This window comes from Asterias rubens, chromosome 10 (assembly GCF_902459465.1).
Source record: "Asterias rubens chromosome 10, eAstRub1.3, whole genome shotgun sequence".
Taxonomy (NCBI): Eukaryota; Metazoa; Echinodermata; class Asteroidea; order Forcipulatida; family Asteriidae; genus Asterias; species Asterias rubens.
Genome location: NC_047071.1, coordinates 7679364 through 7698008, shown reverse-complemented (window position 1 = coordinate 7698008; position 18645 = coordinate 7679364). Strand labels below are relative to the sequence as shown.

Here is an 18645-nt window from a genome sequence, read left to right as displayed (position 1 = left end):
TGTCCGGCCAACTGGTGGCGCTGTTCCAAAACACAGCTCCGAGGCGAGACCCACCTCCTGTCGTCTGAAATTATCTATACACAGTGTCAATTAAAATAGGGTTGATTTCCACAGCTTGTTCATCCTCTTGTGCTGTGGAGAACTTTGCGAACTTTGCATAGTGGTTAAACAAAATTATTCCCTGGATGTGTCTTTATCTCTTAACCATGGCACGTGTCATGCTATTAATTATGCCAGCAACCTTTGACCATCCACACCGGAAGCATGGAGTGATGGAGGTAGAATGCCGGAAGTAAGTACTACATTGAGTCAAGAGTGTACTACCATGGAGCAATAAACTAGTTTATTGCTCCATGGTACCACTGCGCACACGGCCAGTTGGAATTTGGATGGAAGTGATCATGATTAATAGCTGTCTCTCTACCCTCACTTTTATCAAACTAGAAATTGTATGTAGTCTACATTTTTACAACCAAAGAGCAAGGACGCTGCAGCTTTGTCAGTTCGACCGTTCGAGTCATGTATGATGGTTTTATATCGTTGTAATGTGCACTATGTCACATAGGGCCTAATAGTAGTTACCTGTCGTTACTTTACACGGTACACCAGCTGTGGGGCATAGCCATGGTGGCAGGACATTAATGCCACCGTGCCACACTGAGTGCAGCGGAGGAGCTCAAGGCTTAGAACAACATCGTACTGCAGTCCACGATGTACGTAGTACATGTACTTTATGTAGGGCTACGTACTAGTTGGCAACAAAACCATCTTCCAATCTGATTGTGTTGCCATTGACAGACACTTGTACTTGAAATGGGGGCTTGTTGTTGTCGAATCAGTTATAAAGATGTTGGCTATAGTCCAGTCGACACATCACGGTGGATGTCGACAATTAGTGATGATCGTCAAACGTCAGATCTGTCACTACCAGGAACCCATGAGTCCATGAGCCTATATGGTGGTTGTTGGGCACAATGTCAGTCATGGTCCTTAGCCACCCAGTATAATGCTGGAGTTCGCTTTGTCGACATACGTTGTCGACATTTCAACAATAGCCTGCCAATCCACCATGGTGTCATTTACCAACATGCTAATTTTGATGACGTGTTAAAGACAACCATAGCTTTCTTGGATGCTCATCCGACGGAAATCATCTTTATGCGTATTAGGGAGGAGTACCTACCCAAAAATAACACTACAACTTTTGCAGAGGCTGTACAGACTTGTGTAAATAAATATCCACCAGAAAGATTGTGGTGTGGGGATAGTATCCCCCGAGTAGGAGAGGCAAGAGGTATGCTTGTGGTACTCAGGAACTATTACGGTTCAGCTACCTTTGGATTACCGTACGGTGACTTAGATATTGAAGATCGGTGGGTCATTCCAAGTCTTCTGCCAAGAGATATTACAACAAAGTGGAACAGTGTACGGAGCCATCTGGAAAAGGCTCAGCAGGGATCCAGAAGTACGCTGTATCTAACATACAGCAGTGGAGCGAGTGCCCTTGCTTGCCCATGCGCAGTATCTAGGCAACTCAACTCACTTCTTGCCAAGTTCTTTCATGGGCAGGCAAGGTGGGGTTTGGTTGCCATGGATTTTGTTAAAATCAATGTAATATTTGAGATAATAAAATCAAACTTTCAAGCGGATTCCTCAATTTTAAAAGAGACTGAAGGATAATACTAAAAATTAATCTGTTTTTGATTTGTTGTTTTCCCCAGATCCACACATTGAAATAATTTGAACCGCACCTTTCTATCATCCTTCCTCCATGGTGGTTTAATGCCTCTGCATTAGATGATCAATAATTCAAAAAGTGTTGCAAGTACATGTAGTGAGTCTCCTAACTCAAGACATATGTATATTGGTATTCTAAGATCGATGACTTTGTCATAATGATAATGAGAACCCCATCCACATTGCACAGCAGAGTGTGAGTCTTGTGGCTCGGTTGTAATCGGATTGCCTAAGTGCTGGGCCAAAAACATCCCAAAAAACAAATAAACAAACAAACAAGCAAACACCCCAACACCCAACAAAAAACAGCCGAAACTTCCCTATTTTTTTTTATGATATTGTCTCTTTAATTGGATATACTTTGTTTCGGATTAATTTATTTAGTTTCGTTCGGGCAGCCGCGTGGACAACTTTAGCAGAAATATTGAGCATAGTTGCTCTTTTTACTTTGCAAACTCGTCATCCATATTTGGAAAATAGATTTCCCGGGAATTATCGCAAACAAATAATGTCAAATTTAATACGTTTTCGTTTAAATGAGACACAATCAAAAATAATAATAATAGAAACACGACACAAACACAAGACAACTGAATAGTTTTATTAAATCAAACTGGGTTTGTTTTCTTTTAATTATTCTAATTCGTGTCTTATATACACTTCAATTCAGACAGTCTTGCCGTGACGATGACGTGCACATTTAGGCCTACAAGTTTTTGTTTCGTACACAATCAACGATAAGAGACTGTAGTAATCCTATATAGTAGTGGTGTGTGTCTTCATGTTATTTATTGTGTGAGAGGTTAGAAATCACTGAACTTTTCTTCATGTAAGTGCCATAATAATTATTTGCAATGTTTAAACTTATTTTGACTTGATTTCAACGTTGTTTAGTTTTACGGTAAGCTTGATGTTTAGATCATGAAATACCCAAGCGCCTAATTTTCAGGTGACGGCGGATGGGTACAAAATCATAATATTAACTTTGATGCAAATAATATCACGTTGTATAAATGTTAATGACGTCACCAGATTATGCATTCCTATTATAAGTATTTGGAAGTAATGAACATTTTAAATCATGTCATTTGAAATGAAATTAAAAACTGCTGAAAACTTAAGCATGATCTCGTCCTTTAGCTCTTGCCCGAAACGGAGAGTGAAATATAATTTGTTTATAAAGTGCAGGCACCCGGGGAGAAAAAACAGAGCGTCAGCCTTATTATACCAAAATATTAAAGGCAGTGGACACTATTGGTAATTACTCAAAATAATTATTGGCATAAAACCTTACTTGGTGACGTGGTGACGAGTAATGGGGAGAGGTTGATGGTATAAAACATTGTGAGAAACGGCTCCCTCTGAAGTGACGTAGTTTTCGAGAAAGAAGTAATTTCCAACGAATTTGATTTCGAGACCTCAGATGAAGAATTTTGGGGTCTCGATCGAAATCAACCATAACTTTTAAAATCACAAGGGAGTTATTTCCTACATTATTATCTCGCAACTTCGGCGACCAAAGAGCTCACATTTTCACAGGTTTGTTATTTTATGCGTTTTATGTTTAGATACACCAAGTGAGAAGACCTGTCTATGACAATAATACCAATAGTGTCCAGTGTCTGTAAATTCTGTATTAGCCAGATATTTAGAGCCTAATTAAAACGGTGTACAAATTGTGGCAAATAATTAATTGTGAGATGAGATTGTTGCTCTACCATGTTTTAAGGCCCTAAAAAAAAATGGTACATGATTTCGCTGAGAGAAGTAGGGGACGCTTGTCAAGATTGATGCTCGGACTTTTTTTACGTTTGGGGGAAGAACTCCGGCACTTTGTATAGGGGTGTTATAATATTGTGAGGGAGAGTAATTTACCCTCCCTCAAAACAATAAGTAGGCCCTATAGTGGCATGACTGGCTTTGGACCCAATTTATTTTTACCAAACTGAGCTTGCAGGGAGCGGGTAAGGACAATAGTTATTAATAATGCCCCCTTACTTTTTAAACAATTTGTCATTGTATGTGAGTTTATTATGTGATTTTAGAAAATAATGATCCAGATCATAGTGTAGTGAAACGTGAGTATTCATCATTCATAAACCAGTAAGGTACGGCCCACCCATACAGCTAGTCAATATTGACTAGAGCGCTAACTTGCTCTGAAATAAATATATAGCTCTAAAGGCCCACCCCAAATAAATTATTGCGACTTCACAACTTCGGCGCACTGCTGGTTGTATACAGCGCCCTCTGTTGAGGACATTTATCCATGTCGGTTTACGAGAGGTCAAAGAGCGCCCGGCGGTGAATTTTGAACCGCTGTCTGTAAATCACACTGTGTCGGTGTGTGTGAGTGTGAAAAACTGTGATGAAAAGAGTCTGAGTGTTTTACGAATGTTACCCGCTCAAGCTAACTAGTTTAAGTTAGTGAATATTCAGGTAAGAATGCCTAGATATTGGAATAAATAATTGAATATATTTAATGTCAACACTACAGCAGCGGTCCTAGCCCCGTGTGGCCAAGGAAAGGATAGCTGAATCCTTAATAATATAATAATAAGGATTCAGCTATCCTTGGGATTTTAGCTATCCTTGGCCACACAGTGACAAGTGGGGCTACATAGGTCCTAACTATACTACACTACGAATGTCAGACAACTCGTCCGTCGGACAACTCGTCTGTTCGGACAACTCGACGGTTCAGGCAACTCTACTTTGTTTGATGAATGAGACAACTCGACGGATGGCCAAGACAAGTCGACGGTTGAGTGGCCGACCTCCGTTACTGTCATGTTTATACGAACTTTCCTGCATAATTCCTGCGATTCTATAATTTATCATTATTAATTATTTATATCAACAGAAAGTGTGGTGTCCCAGTGAAGCCATACTTACTTGCACAAACATATGTTGTTCGTGACTATCTCAAGACTTTGTAAAAAAGCAGACTATGGCTGATCTCTAGTCTAGTGTATAGCCAGCTAGAAGTTGTCTTCAATTTATACAAAACCACAGGTAAAAAAAAAAATTAAACATTAAATAATTAAAACATAAACCAGCTCTATTTAGTCTTAGTTAGAAGATTTACATTTTTATTTACTTTATTACCAACAACAATAACAACTGGATCATGTATGGTACAAAAATAATGAAAATGGGGGGGTCATGGTAAAAAAAAAGAAAAAAAGTATAAATTAAATCTGTTAGCCCGGATATTAAACATACATGTATTATCCTATTATCCTTATTATCCTTATCCCACCATAATATACCCCACCCCCGGGGAACGCTCGTGCATCTTTGTCAAGTCACTAGTCAGTACATCCCTCCACCCCCACGCCGCACCCCTCCCACGCTGAGCCCCCCCTCACGGCCATCCGTCGACTTGTCTTGACCCTAAGTCGAGTTGTCGGACGGTTGAATAAATCATCCGTCGAGTTGTCCGAACCGTCGAGTAGTCTGAACCGTCGAGTTGTCCAACGGACGAGTTGTCTGGTCTCTGGTTTCGACTGGCTGCCGGACGGAACCGAAATAGTTCTAGGAATACAGCGGTCCTAACTACTAAAAACGCAGACAGCAAGTCCTGAGCGCCGACAACATGCCAACAACAGGTTTCAAATACCTTAAAAACAGCAAATATACCAAGGAACCAAATGAACTGGCTAGGTTACATGTAGTTAGGCGTGCTTTATTTAAACTGAAATAAATGCAATGGAAAAACTTCATGAACAGTCATGACAGTGTGAATTTTTAACCAGAAAAAAACTTAACTTACACAAAAAGCGGTCGGACACCATCTTGGCTTTAAAACTGTGTTTGTTGGACCAGTCCATGATGCGGGTAAGATGAATTGAGCAATAGAGGGCGGGTGTTATGTAAGTACATGTACAATGTAGGCCTACCTTCGAAAAAGTTCAACTGTGCACACGGCTCTGAGGTCTTCACATGACGCCCGCCCTCTGTTATCTTGCAATGAATTTTCTTAAAGTCTAGACAAGCAATAGCATTTACAATATATTCCATTACATTTAAGATTTATCGCGAATATACACAAAGTATCCAGAGAGGGTGCTGTTGATTGAACCCGGACACATAGATATTGACCCCCTTGCAAGCACGTCACATGGTGACTGTGCCGCGCTCACCATGATGTTGGTGGTCAAAAAGGTTTATCTGTAAACGCCGCTTCGCCTAAAATGTGCACTTCACTAAATAACGCATAGAGTGACATTGCCCACCAGTATGGCGCATCCAAGATACTCTAGTGATGACGTCAGGTGAATTGGTTCAATAGGTGGAATGCGTCTTGCGTGTGCGAGTCGTGCTTGACAAAATACATCGCATAGTAAACTGCCCCATCTGCTTACCCATAACGCATTGCGGTTCTGAATCGTGATAAACCTTATCTTTAGGTTGACACATTTGGGTTGTCCAATCCACTCCGTATCCTCACTCGGTGGATTGAACCATCACTCAAATCTGTCTAGTACAGTAGAGCCAGTACTACCTCCATGGTAGAGCACAACGACATGGATCTGTAGTACAGTCGACATGAAGCTCATTTCATTCAGCCGTTCATGTATAGTACGGTTTAGGGGCCTCACTCTACGACATGGAGGTAGTACTACATGTGTACCTACTACATGATGAGGAAAATTGTTCCCTTATTTCTATTTGCCTACTGCTATCGTATGGGCCAAGACCAAGCCTACGATGTACAGTCAGCACAGAGGAAACATGAGAATAGGATGAAGAACAAAAACTGTTTATAAATGGTTTGAAGATCATGTTGTGACTTACACTGTTGTTTGTTTTCTCCTCTAATTCCAGCAAGGCATTTAGTCTGTAAGTTCAAGGACATATACTTGTATTAGAATGGAAGCCACAACATTAGATGAACTCAAGCAGATATTTGAAGCCAAGATTGCTGGACTGACAAGATGTATGGATTTATCATCAGAAGGTAAAATATTCAGACACAATGTACAACATGTACTTCCTGCTGGTACATAACCTATTGGGACTATGTCTCAAATTGTACATTAGGGTGTCACATCTGGAACCCTTGGAACACTAGATGGCAGCAGACAGCTGGTGCCAAGTATTTATTTTAGGGCATCCATGGTACAATTGTGTCCTGATTTAGGCCTACTGATTACCAATAAATTGTTATTTTGCTCCCATTGAAACCCACGTGATCAAACTCAAATGAAAACAATGATACTGTAGTCCGACACATTAAATTTTGTTTACCAGTACAACTTGTACTGGTAAACAAAATTTAATGCACTGTACAAGTCTTTCCCATAAGTTTTTGGGGACTTACGTTGTTGTAACCATAGAGCAAGGTCTGAGTCGAATGGTGAATAAATAAAACCATGACTAATTATTAAACCGTTTCTTGAATGTCTTTCAAGTGTTATGACTTGGAGGGGGGGGCGGGGGAGGGGGTGTCAATTTCCTTTTTATTCCTGAATAGACCCTTCCACATACCTACATGTACAATGTATGAGGGGATGGGGACTGGTGGTCAGTTGCCAGAGCTGGGATAGTCTTCAGTGAAGTAAATATTTGACCTTTGAAGCACCAGGATAAAGTTGGCATGGTTGGGGTTGCCTTAAAGGAACACGTTGCCTTGGATCGGACGAGTTGGTCAATAAAAAGCGTTTGTAACCGTTTTTTTTTATAAATTGCATTGGTTGGAAAGATGTTTTAAAAGTAGAATACAATGATCCACACAAGTTTGCCTTGAAATTGCGTGGTTTTCCTGTTACTGTGCAAACTAACACGGTCGGCCATTTATGGGAGTCAAAATTTTGACTCCCATAAATGGCCGACCGTGTTAGTCGACGAGGTAAAAAGAAAACCGTGCAATTTCGAGGCATGTTTGTGTGGATCATTGTATTCTACTTTTACAACATCTTTCTACCCATATGCATTTTATAAAAAACGGTTACAAACGCTATTCAAAGACCAACTCGGCCGATCCAAGGCAACGTGTTCCTTTAAGGTTTAAAATGTGAAGGATACAATGTTGTTCACTTTTTCAAGACCCAATGTATGTCCAGGCCTGGTATGTCTGAATTTTTTTTTGTGATTTTGAATTAGCACATCAAGCACAGATGACTTGATTGTGTACCAGAGCTTTTAACCATTATTTTACCATAATTTATTTCATGTATTTTTAATTTTGCAGTGTTAGTTCCAGGTGGTCTGGATGACTCCTGCAGACAGCAACTTTCAGGAATCAACAGAGAGTTGTGCGTGCTAGAGTCAGTCGTTGGGCAAATGAGAGAACTGATTCAGTATGAGAAAGATCAGTTTCAGAGAACAAAGGTAACAATAAATACCAATAGGTGATGTTCAAGGAACACGTTGCCTTGGATCGGACGAGTTGGTCTATAAAAAGTGTTTGTAACCATTTGTTATAAAATGCATATATGGTTGGAAAGATGTACATGTATTACAAGTAAAATACAATGATCCCCAAAAGTTTTCCTTGAATTTGCATGATTTTCCTTTTACTTTGCGAACTAACACGGTCGACCATAAATATGGCCAACCGTGTTAGCCGACGAGGTAAAAGGAAAACTGCAATTTCGAGGCATGTTAGTGGGGATCATTGTATTTCACTTTTACAGCATCTTTCTACCCATATGCATTTTATAACAAATGTTTACGAACGCTTTTTAAAGGCCAACTCGACCGTTCCAAGGCAACGTGTTCCTTTAAAAGGAAAGGGAATCAGGTTTCACAGGGAAGGAACTGTTTCACAATGTGCCATTAACTTTGCAATTCAATTGATGTTAATATTTTCAGCCAATTTCAATACAATATGTTGACAAAGTAGGGAGACGGCCCTGGCTAGATAGCTCGGTTTGAGTCCTACTCTTGTCAATTTTTCTTTCATCAACCCTAAACTAATTTCAAGACCTACAAGTAACACATGGATAATGGTTTGGTAATTCTACCAATTAGCATGATCAACATGTGCTTAATTTGCCATTTTTGCGTTTTCGCAAAGTGACAAATCAAGATTTGCCATCTTATCCATTGAAATGAAATAACTGTACCTGATGACCTATTTAAGTTAAAGGCAGTGGACACTATTGGGAATTACTAAAAATAATTATTGGCATAAAACCTTACTTGGTAACAAGTAATGGGGAGAGGTTGATAATGATGGTAGTATAAAACATTGTGAGAAACTTGTGCCATAGTTTTAGAGAAAGAAGTAATTTTCAACGAATTTGATTTCGAGACCTCAGATTTAGAACTTGAGGTCTCGAAATCAACCATGTCAACGCACACAACTTCGTGTGACAAGGGTGTTTTTTCTTTCATTATTATCTCGCAACTTCACTGACTGATTGAGCTCAAATTTTCACAGGTTTGTTATTTCATGCATATGTTGAGATACACCAACTGTGAAGGCTGGGCTTTGACAATTACCAATAGTGTCCACTGCCTTTAAGTGTTTTCATAAAGCGATGAATCTCATTCAATATGCACTGGTTTGTACACAGCACTTTGCCTGCACATCACAATTTTTAGTTTAGAGAGTGACAAATGTATTTAGGAATTGATAACTTACCAGAATAGTTGCAAGAATAAGATAGAAAACAAATGGAACAGTTCTGCATGAACAAAAATTAAGTTGTCTTACTAATTTAATAAGACAACTTAATTTTTGTTTATATTATGAGACCTACTCCTCCTTTATTGTATAACAAGGTGCTGTGGAGCAATATGCCGCAATCAAACCAGGAACACCTGGGCGAACCCCTTTTCTTTAAAAAGTGCACTGGGTTCTTTTTTGTGCGGTACACAACATACAGGACCAATGGCTTTACGTGCCATCCGAAGGACGAAGCAATGGTTAAGTGTCTTGCTCAAGGACACAGGTGTTACGACTTGGTCTTGAACCCTCTGCTGATCAGAGTTTGAATCTAGTGCTTTAAATGCTAGGCCATGACACGCCATCTTATAATCTATACCTGGAAATCACTGGTTTTAGACTGTTGCATTCCAAGAAAATTGTACACTTTCAAGTACATGTTACATGTATTATAAATGTACATGTATACAAGAAACACCCCTGTTCCAAAATGATATCCAACCAAAGAAATCTAAGGAATCTAGATTGATCAATATTGATGTGTTGTCTTTTGTTTCAGACTCTTAAAGCGCATATTGAAGAGATGTGTCGTCATGTTCAGCATATTGAGACTCATATACCAGACAGGTTACCTGGAAGAGAGAATAGAACATCCAACAGCAACACTACAAGCAACAGGTATTGTAATGAACCAATGAATACTTCCCAGCCCTGATACTTCGGCTTTTATTAGGGGCACGGCAGTTTTGCCTTGACTTTTTGTAAAAATTTAGGGCACCAAGGCAATTTTCAAAAATTTGGAAGGGCATCACGGCAATCATAAAAAGTTGCGAAGGGCACGACGGCAGTTTGAAAAAAAACCTCCGAGTTGCCTGTAAAAAATCAAAAATAGTTCTTCCAATTTTTCCATTTTCTAACTGTTACCCAATGAAAAAAGAAAGCATTCATCTAATTCAACAAAATAAAGAACAACTACTTACAATACACAATAAATAATTTTTGTTCATACGTAATCCTACTATTGGTCATGCACGTTGTGTAGTTTTTCGTAGAGACGCTAAAATTCCCACGTAACTGCTCCATTTTGACACGATGTTGACAGAATAAATCCATGCGGTGCGCGACGACTATGCTGTACATGATGGTACATCACATGTACCAAGCATGGGGAAAACCACTATCCCAGCATGCACAGACACGTCGAGTCTTTGTCTCAAGGCGTTTAGCGTTGGTTCGCGTAATTTTACCACTAGAGGGCGTTTAATCTCACGCTATCGCTTTGTTCCGAAACGCCCTCTAGCGTTCGATGTTTCAAGTATTTTTTTGTCGCACGCAAAGAACAACGACTAACAGGCCTGAAATCTGCTGTTGTGCCTTACGTGCGTGAAATTGGGGTCTATTTCGTTGCGTGAAATTTACACAGACATCGGGACTTTTTGGCTTATTTTCGAACTTTGACAACGTTGAATATAATTTGTTTTCGGGAGGAAGGGCACGGCGGCAATGATGAGAAAAGGGCACGGCAATCACGGTTTTTGAAGGGCATTGCGGCAATCGGTAGGGGCAACGACGGCAATTGCCGTCGTTGCCGTCGTGAAGTATCAGGGCTGACTTCCCTCTCACTGATACATAGACTCTGTGTCTTGGTCAATGGTGGTCAGTTTGGCGTAAGGGTATCTTTCCTGGCCTTCCACCTCTAGGACCCCGGTTCGAATCCCGCCGGGTCATTTTGTGGATTGGATTTTCAGTTCTGACTTGACTGCGTGGGTTTTCCCTGGAATATTTCTCTAGGGTTTTCCTTCCACATCTAAAACCGAAACTCCCTTTTCTTGTCTTCTCTCCGTTTAGTTCTGGCTAGTACAGTGAAAAATTATGCGTTTCAGAAAGTCCTTGGCTTCAGAACCAGAATAAATGAAATTAAATCAAATTCCAGGGTTACTCAAAAGGCAGAAACCATATTTTCTGTTGGATTTTGTAACTTTCCATGTTTCATTTTAGTAATAACAGTAGCTAATCTTAAAATACAAAGTCCTGAAAATAGTCAGAAGAGAATATTATTTCTGATTTAGTTTGTTGTTGTAATAGTGTGGAAGTGATATTAAACCATTTGAAGGTAGAACCGGAAAAAAAATCCCTTCCAGATAAATTAAAACAATACATTCTTTAGAGTTTCATATACATGTACATTGAAAGCCTTCTTACAAGTTACACAGTTCCATTTTTTCCCCATGGTTAAAAAGCCATGCACATTCATTGTGTGTTTGTTATTCTCACAGCCGCCCACCTTTGAAATCAGTAGAAGATAACCAGAGACCAGGTTCAGGTAGCTCAGGGCATCAGATGGGCACCAAGAAAGATGACAAGGGACATCAGGGCGGCAAGAATAAGAAGATATGTCTGCCCTCGATGGAGTTTATGACAGTGGATGAATTTGATGCTGTTCCCAAGTAAGCCACAATAAAATGGAACTAAACTTCATAGAGCTGCATCAGCAGCAAATAATGGTCAACAATTGTCTGCTAAGCAGAAATGAGCAGGATACCAGTCGAAAAATGTACATGTGACATAGTAGTTTGGCTGGTAACCTAGTTCTGGGTAGCATAATTTTGTTGTGCTTAGCTACTTTTAGTGCTTTCCAAGCAGCTCTATGAAATTGAGTGCAGCAATGGCAGCATTATGCTTGGAATAGCACCCCAAAACTTTCAATCAAGCCCAAGTTTGTGTATTGATTTACCACACTTTTAATTCAAAAACATAATTAATCCGCATATTCCATGGCTTAAATCATCGCAACCAGCAATGATGTTATATATTTGTTAATGGGGTGGGTCGGTAACCATCAAAAAGGCAAAGCTAAATTGAGTTTTAATACAAAATTTGGAAAACTGAAAAATGATTTAGTAATCTGTTATGATGAATGAGTGCAATAATCATAACAAAAGATTTTGAATTTGTGTTTACAAACCTGAAATTTTATGATAATGAATTAGTAATTTGTAAGAACAAATCAACAAATTAACTACAAGTAAAAATATGTGTAGCTAATTTGTTATCATTAAAGGGACACATTGCCTTGGATCAGGCGAATTGGTCTATGAACAGTGTTTGAAACCATTTGTTATGAAATGCATCTATAATGGTTAGAAAGATGTTTTAAAAGTAGAATATAAAGATCCACACAAATATGCCTCGAAATTGTGTGGTTTTCCTTTAACCTTGCAAACTAACACGGTCAGCCATTTTATGAAGTCAAAAACTTGACTCAACAAAATGGCATGCCGTGTTAGTTCACGAGGTATAACTGTATAAGGAAAACAATGCAATTTCGAGGCATATTTGTGTGGATCATTATATTCTAGGCATTTGATAACAAACTTTTACAGATGCTTTTTCATAGACCAACTTGCTTGATCCAAAGCAACGTGTCCCTTTAAAGTGTTTGTAACATTTGTTCAAGACTTGAAGTACAACCAAACCCTTACATGTTTATATCTTCAGGTACATGAAGGGTAGATTGACCTATGAGTCCATCAATGCTGCTGTAGACCTCATCAATACAACGGTCAGTACACGCTACTCACTCCTACAAAAACCACAAAAGACTCTCGGCAAAACAGCCATGAAGAAAGTGAGGCAACTTAAAGAGCAAGAAAACAAAGATACTAAAGGTATGAAGTCTATGTATGTCTGATGAGTGAGATAGTTTTTAATCATTGAGATGTGCTTACTTTTATGTTCAAGCTACTTTAAGTCATGGTGAATAGACCTCTTTTTTATTTGTCAGAATTTTCCCCACAAGAGGGGGCTATCATACATGAACTACTCTCTGAAGTTGAAATAAGGTCATGCATCAAGACTTACTTTATAAACTAGAAGCCACTCCTGATAAATATTTGTGTCAAAAATTTGCACATATCATGATAGTTTATGTTTTTATTTGACATAATATCATAGTCCGCTTTTAACAAAGGACACAAAATATCTTGTTTTGGTGTTTGTTAAAGTATGACAACTTGTTTTCTGAAATTATCACAGTTACTTGTTTGTCATGACTATTTATATTAGGAAGATATGATGGAATTTTCCACAGAGGAATGATTTTGGGTGGCATCAAAATCAAGTTCTGATGGTTATTCATCAGAGTGTGGGTTTGAATTCCGGTTGTGACGCTTGTATCCTTGAGCAAGATACTTTACTATAATTGCTTCTCTTCACCCAGGGGTATAAATGGGTACCTGGAGGGTAGAGGTTGATATTGTGTATGGAAAAGCCTTTGGAGCGCTACAGTTGCCCAGATTGTACAATATTTTCAGGGTGCTGAGAAAGATTAACGGAATACTATTTGCACAGTGACCAGGGCACTAATGTAAAGCGCATTGAGACGGTTATTGTGAACTGTTTCATGTCTAAATATTGACATTTTCTGTTGTTACCTTTTTACAGGCCTGTTTTTCTTCACTGATGATGATTTTAAGGGAAGTAGCAACGGTCGATTCTTGACAACATCTCGCTCAATCTTCACAATCCTAAGACACTGTGGAAGGCTCAGAGAAATCCGCAGCACAGGTCTGACACGATATGCACTTGTTCCCTGATGAGGTGGACTTAAATTTGTCCCTCTTTGTGAATGTGTAAAAAGTAAAATCTGGTAATGTTTGAGAAGTTCAATGCCAAGTAATGTTTCATTTAATATAATGTTAAAATGGTAGTAGTAGATTACTACCACTTCCCTTATCAAAATAGAATTATGAAAGTTTCAAATTTGTAAATCGCCATCTATCCATATTGTATTATGATAATTACTCAAAATAATTGTTAGCATAAAAACTTATGGAGAGCTGTTGATAGTATAAAATATTTTGAGAAACTGCTCCCTCTGAAGTAACATAGTTTTTGAGAAAGACTTCAGGGCTGAACCCTTTTATTAGCCATCTGGTAGAACACAAAATTGTACGACAATGTTGTTTATACTTTCAACATTTTCTTGCAACTTCATGACCAATTGAGCCAAGCTTTGCACAGATTTGGTATTTTATGCATATGTTGGTCTTTAACAATTACCAAAGGTTTTTAGCACCTTTAAAGAGAGATGTGGACGAATAGACACATCATTAAAGACCCTGGACACTATTCTTCTCACTTGGTGTATCTCAACAAATGCATTAAGTGACAAACCTGTGAAAATTTGAGCTCGATCGGTCGTCGAAAATGCGAGATATTAATGAAAGAAGAAAAAAAAACTTGTCACCCCATGGTCACACGAAGTTCTGTACTTTCAGATGCATGATTTTGAGACCTCAATTTCTAAATCTGAGGTCTCAAAATAAAATTTGTGGAAAATTACTTCTTTCTCAAAAACTACGTCACTATGTATGTAGCTGTTTCTGACAATGTGTTATTCTATCAACCTCTCCCCATTTAATTGCTCGTAATCAAGAAAGGTGTTATGTTAATAATTATTTTGAGTAATTACCAATAGTGTCCACTGCCTTTAAGAGTCAAATTTTAAAAGCAATGCCCAACAAGCATGTGTGAAAGGGAAGGTACACGTTTGGTAATTGTCAAAGACCAGTGTTCTCACTTGGTGTATCCCATCCTAAGCATAAAATAACAAACATGTGAAAATTTGGGCTCAATTGGTCATCGAATTGAGAACAAAAGACTTCTACCTAGTCTTTTATTCTCAAAAACTACGTTACTTCAGAGGGAGTCGCTTCCAACAATGTTCGTTACCAATCAGTTTTTAAGTTAATACTCGTTTTGAGTAAATTACCAAACGTGTACCTTCCCTTTATGCATGCTTTTGAAAATGTTCTGTTGCTGAGATGTTAATAGTAAAGAGTTCCAGAGTTTGAGAGCGGATACTAAAAAGCCCAAACGCCAAAGGATGAGAGAAAATCCTAGAGATAAGTTGGTGCCTTGTCATTCATAGCTTCCATATAACTTTGAACATAGTTCTTTGACAGAATGTAAGCCAGTAAAGTTGTTAAAAGGGAGGGTGTACCTTTTGTAATTACACCAGAAACTAACAATACAAATTAATACTTGGTAAAAAGCAATGCAGCTGTTGGTAACACTTTGAGAAAAAATTCCCTTCAAAGGATTGTGGTTTTAGAGAGAAGGATTCAAAAGCATTTCAATCTGAGATTCTGTAGAAACGCTTCTGTGGAAACGCTTCTGTAGAAACGTTTCTGTAGAAACGCTTCTGTAGAAACGCTTCTGTAGAAACGCTTCTGTAGAAACGCTTCTGTAGAAACGCTTCTGTAGAAACGCTTCTGTAGAAACGCTTCTGTAGAAACGCTTCTGTAGAAACGCTTCTGTAGAAACGTTTCTGTAGAAACGCTTCTGTAGAAACGCTTCTGTAGAAACGCTTCTGTAGAAACGCTTCTGTAGAAACGCTTCTGTAGAAACGCTTCTGTAGAAACGCTTCTGTAGAAACGCTTCTGTAGAAGCGCTTCTGTAGAAACGCTTCTGTAGAAACGCTTCTGTAGAAACGCTTCTGTAGAAACGCTTCTGTAGAAACGCTTCTGTAGAAACGCTTCTGGATGTTGTGTATTACAATTACGGAATATTCTTTGTCCAAGATTTTCGGCGATATCTCAAAAACGCTTCTTCCATTTGAAATGAAATTTTCACAGCTTAGATTTATTGTATATAATTTTTGACTTTTATATAATAAAATAAACCAATCAAACGTGTATAATTAAAACCCAAAGTGTATAATTTTTTCTTTTAAAGGAACACGTTTCCTTGGATCGGACGAGTTGGTCTATAAAAAGCGTTTGAAACAGTTTGTTATGAAATTCGTATGCTTAGAAAGATGTTGTAAAGTAGAATTTAATGATCCACACAAGTATCACTCAAAATTGCACGGTTTTCCTTTTTACGTCGCGAACTATCACGGTCGGCCATTTATGGGAGTCAATTTTATCTCAATATTCCTGGCCAATTTTATTTCACCTCCGGCCCATTCCATTTAGTTTGAAAATAAACTTTCCCTCAAAGCAACATTTATTTGGTATGATTCAAATAGTTGTTTCGGTCAGTCAATTTCATCCAGACCTTGATCAATAATTTGACTGAATCAAATATAGTTATTGTACAAGGATAACAATTCAAAGAATGAACGACAATACAATGTGAACTGAGTTTAAGCCATCTTTATAGTGAAAGCTCACCTGTGTCAGGAGGTGTATCATCAATAACGTTTCTCTTGTTTGTGCCCATACATCAGCGCCTTAGAGCAAACTTTTGATTTTGGCGCCTTCTAAAAAAAAAAAATTGATTGGTTGATTGACTGACTGATTGATTGATTGAACAGCTCATAGACCTAAACTCCTTAGTTAAAGTTGTGACGCGAAAAAGTCGTTGTTTGCAAGTGAACGAAAAAAATAGCCTACCCATCTAAGAAGCCCCTTTTCTACTTTAACTGTTCCTGATTTGATTAGATTTTGTGAAAATACACGGCATGGAAGAAGGAAGAACGCTGACAATGAAAACAAGAAACCCAGAGTGAAATGGAATGTAGACATAACAAAACAAAGAAAACCGTTACCTTTGATTGAATTCTGAATTAGATAAATCGAACCTTTTTTGTGTTTTTTTGCGAACCTTCACCTTGCCAGCGGCGTAGTTAGTTTTTTTTTTTTTTTTTTTTTTTTTTTTTTAGGGTGGGGGGGGGGGGGGCACACGTTTTTCTAGGGGGGGGGGGGATGGGCACAATGGAACAAAGATTAAAGATGGAGCATGCGAGTGCGTAGCGCGAAACCCTTACGGCGTGGGGTCCGGGCCAGCTTAAGGGCCCGACAAATTTTGCATTCTAGATGCTCTGTTGTGCAATCGAAGTCCATTTGGAGGCATAGTTGAATCAGAACAACTTGAGGCTTTGAAAGCCTTCGAACTCTGGGATGTAGAATGTTGCCCTTTTGGAATTGGGCAATACTTAAATTTCACTTACAACACATTGTGTCGTGTCAGATTATTTCAAATTGCAAGGGGAAAAAAGTAGAATATAATATATTTGTTTAGAACCCTTAATCGAGCCTCATCATTGCATCCTGGGCCCCTTAGGTTGGTGGAAATAACGTTTATTAAGCTGAACGATTTGTTTTTATATATATACCAATGTGATCATCCAATTATTATTTACAACGGTGACCCAATTAATGAGATTCAATGTCACGTCATTGATTGTGTCAAAATAAATATAATAACATTAAGACATTTTCTTGGATTTCAGATAAGAAAAAGAGGAAAATAAGATTTCAGACAAACAATGTGAAAATATTGGTAATAAATATATGGCCATTTATATTAATATTTTTTAGAAACAGAAAAAACTACTTTGTGTGTGCATCTCTATTTATTAATTTAGACGGTAGTATTTTTTTAAATTTAAGTTGGACCCTGATTTGATTCCCATTCCACCACTTTCACTTTCCACTCTCTACATAAACAGCATATTTAAAGCTATGAAACAAACATAATGGAAGAAGATCCCCCTTGGACGTTTGTTTTGTTGGTTTACGGTTCCATTGTTGCCCGGTCCCACCCTTACCCTTACCTCCGCTGAATAAACAAAGTATCTTATTTAAAAATCCAAACAGTTGCGACAGTTGACCCAAGATAAGGACAGAATCATTGCTTCATTTTAACGCATAATCAAACCAGCAATAATCCTGGACCTCAAGCCATAGTCGATACTTTCTCAAACGCCGTGATTTCCAAAATTGCTATATGGTGCCAGAGACCTCAAGCTGTGAGCAATTTCGTCACAGGTTTAACCCGTAAACCATCGGACTGACTCTACCACCGCTATTACCCCAAGCAAGACGTTCTGTACGAAGCTAGCTCCGAGGTCCTGTCCGTGCACCGTGATTTAGCCGTGCCGACAGGGCCTGCAGTGACTTCATCACGGCGAAAGGTCTGAGCTTTAACACCCTATAAGTGGATTTCATTTCATTTTGCATACGCATGAAGGACTAGGCTTATTATAAGCACACGTCTTGAAGATTAAAGTATCTTGAAGATTAAACCACGGCAAAGATTAGGATAGAAATCATTGGTCTTTGCCTTCGAGCAATGATGTAAAAGATGATGAAAAATGCTGCAGTTACTGACCCTAGAAAATGGAAGAGTGGAAGAAAAATCTGAAGTTCTGTTTTCCTTCTTTATATATTCTGGTCGGCAATGCTGGGGTGAATACTGCCATATCACTTATTGGAACAAAACAAGTCACATTTAACACAAACCATAACCAAACCCAACGAGGCATAAAGAGAAAACATAGT

General features: G+C 38.5%; 2 protein-coding genes across 5 annotated transcripts; both read left to right on the top strand.

Annotated features, from left to right (window-relative positions):
- The first annotated feature begins 46 nt into the window (after nucleotides 1-46).
- On the top strand, nucleotides 47-14539 carry LOC117295864 (spindle and kinetochore-associated protein 1-like). 4 transcript variants are annotated; one of them, XM_033778647.1, is made up of 8 exons: nucleotides 47-292; nucleotides 4601-4752; nucleotides 6568-6700; nucleotides 7934-8073; nucleotides 9915-10033; nucleotides 11632-11802; nucleotides 12854-13023; nucleotides 13799-14539. In XM_033778647.1, the coding sequence occupies exons 3-8, from the start codon at nucleotides 6613-6615 to the stop codon at nucleotides 13948-13950; spliced, it is 840 nt and encodes a 279-aa protein (XP_033634538.1). In that variant the 5' UTR covers nucleotides 47-292; nucleotides 4601-4752; nucleotides 6568-6612; the 3' UTR covers nucleotides 13951-14539. The 4 variants fall into 4 exon arrangements, with proteins under 4 accessions (XP_033634538.1, XP_033634535.1, XP_033634537.1 ...); XM_033778646.1 differs by lacking the exon at nucleotides 47-292 and adding an exon at nucleotides 4024-4176; XM_033778644.1 differs by lacking the exon at nucleotides 4601-4752.
- LOC117295612 (1-phosphatidylinositol phosphodiesterase-like) lies at nucleotides 207-1734 on the top strand. Its single transcript, XM_033778317.1, has 3 exons — nucleotides 207-292; nucleotides 840-1574; nucleotides 1722-1734. The coding sequence occupies exons 1-3, from the start codon at nucleotides 207-209 to the stop codon at nucleotides 1732-1734; spliced, it is 834 nt and encodes a 277-aa protein (XP_033634208.1).
- Nucleotides 14540-18645: the final 4106 nt, after the last annotated feature.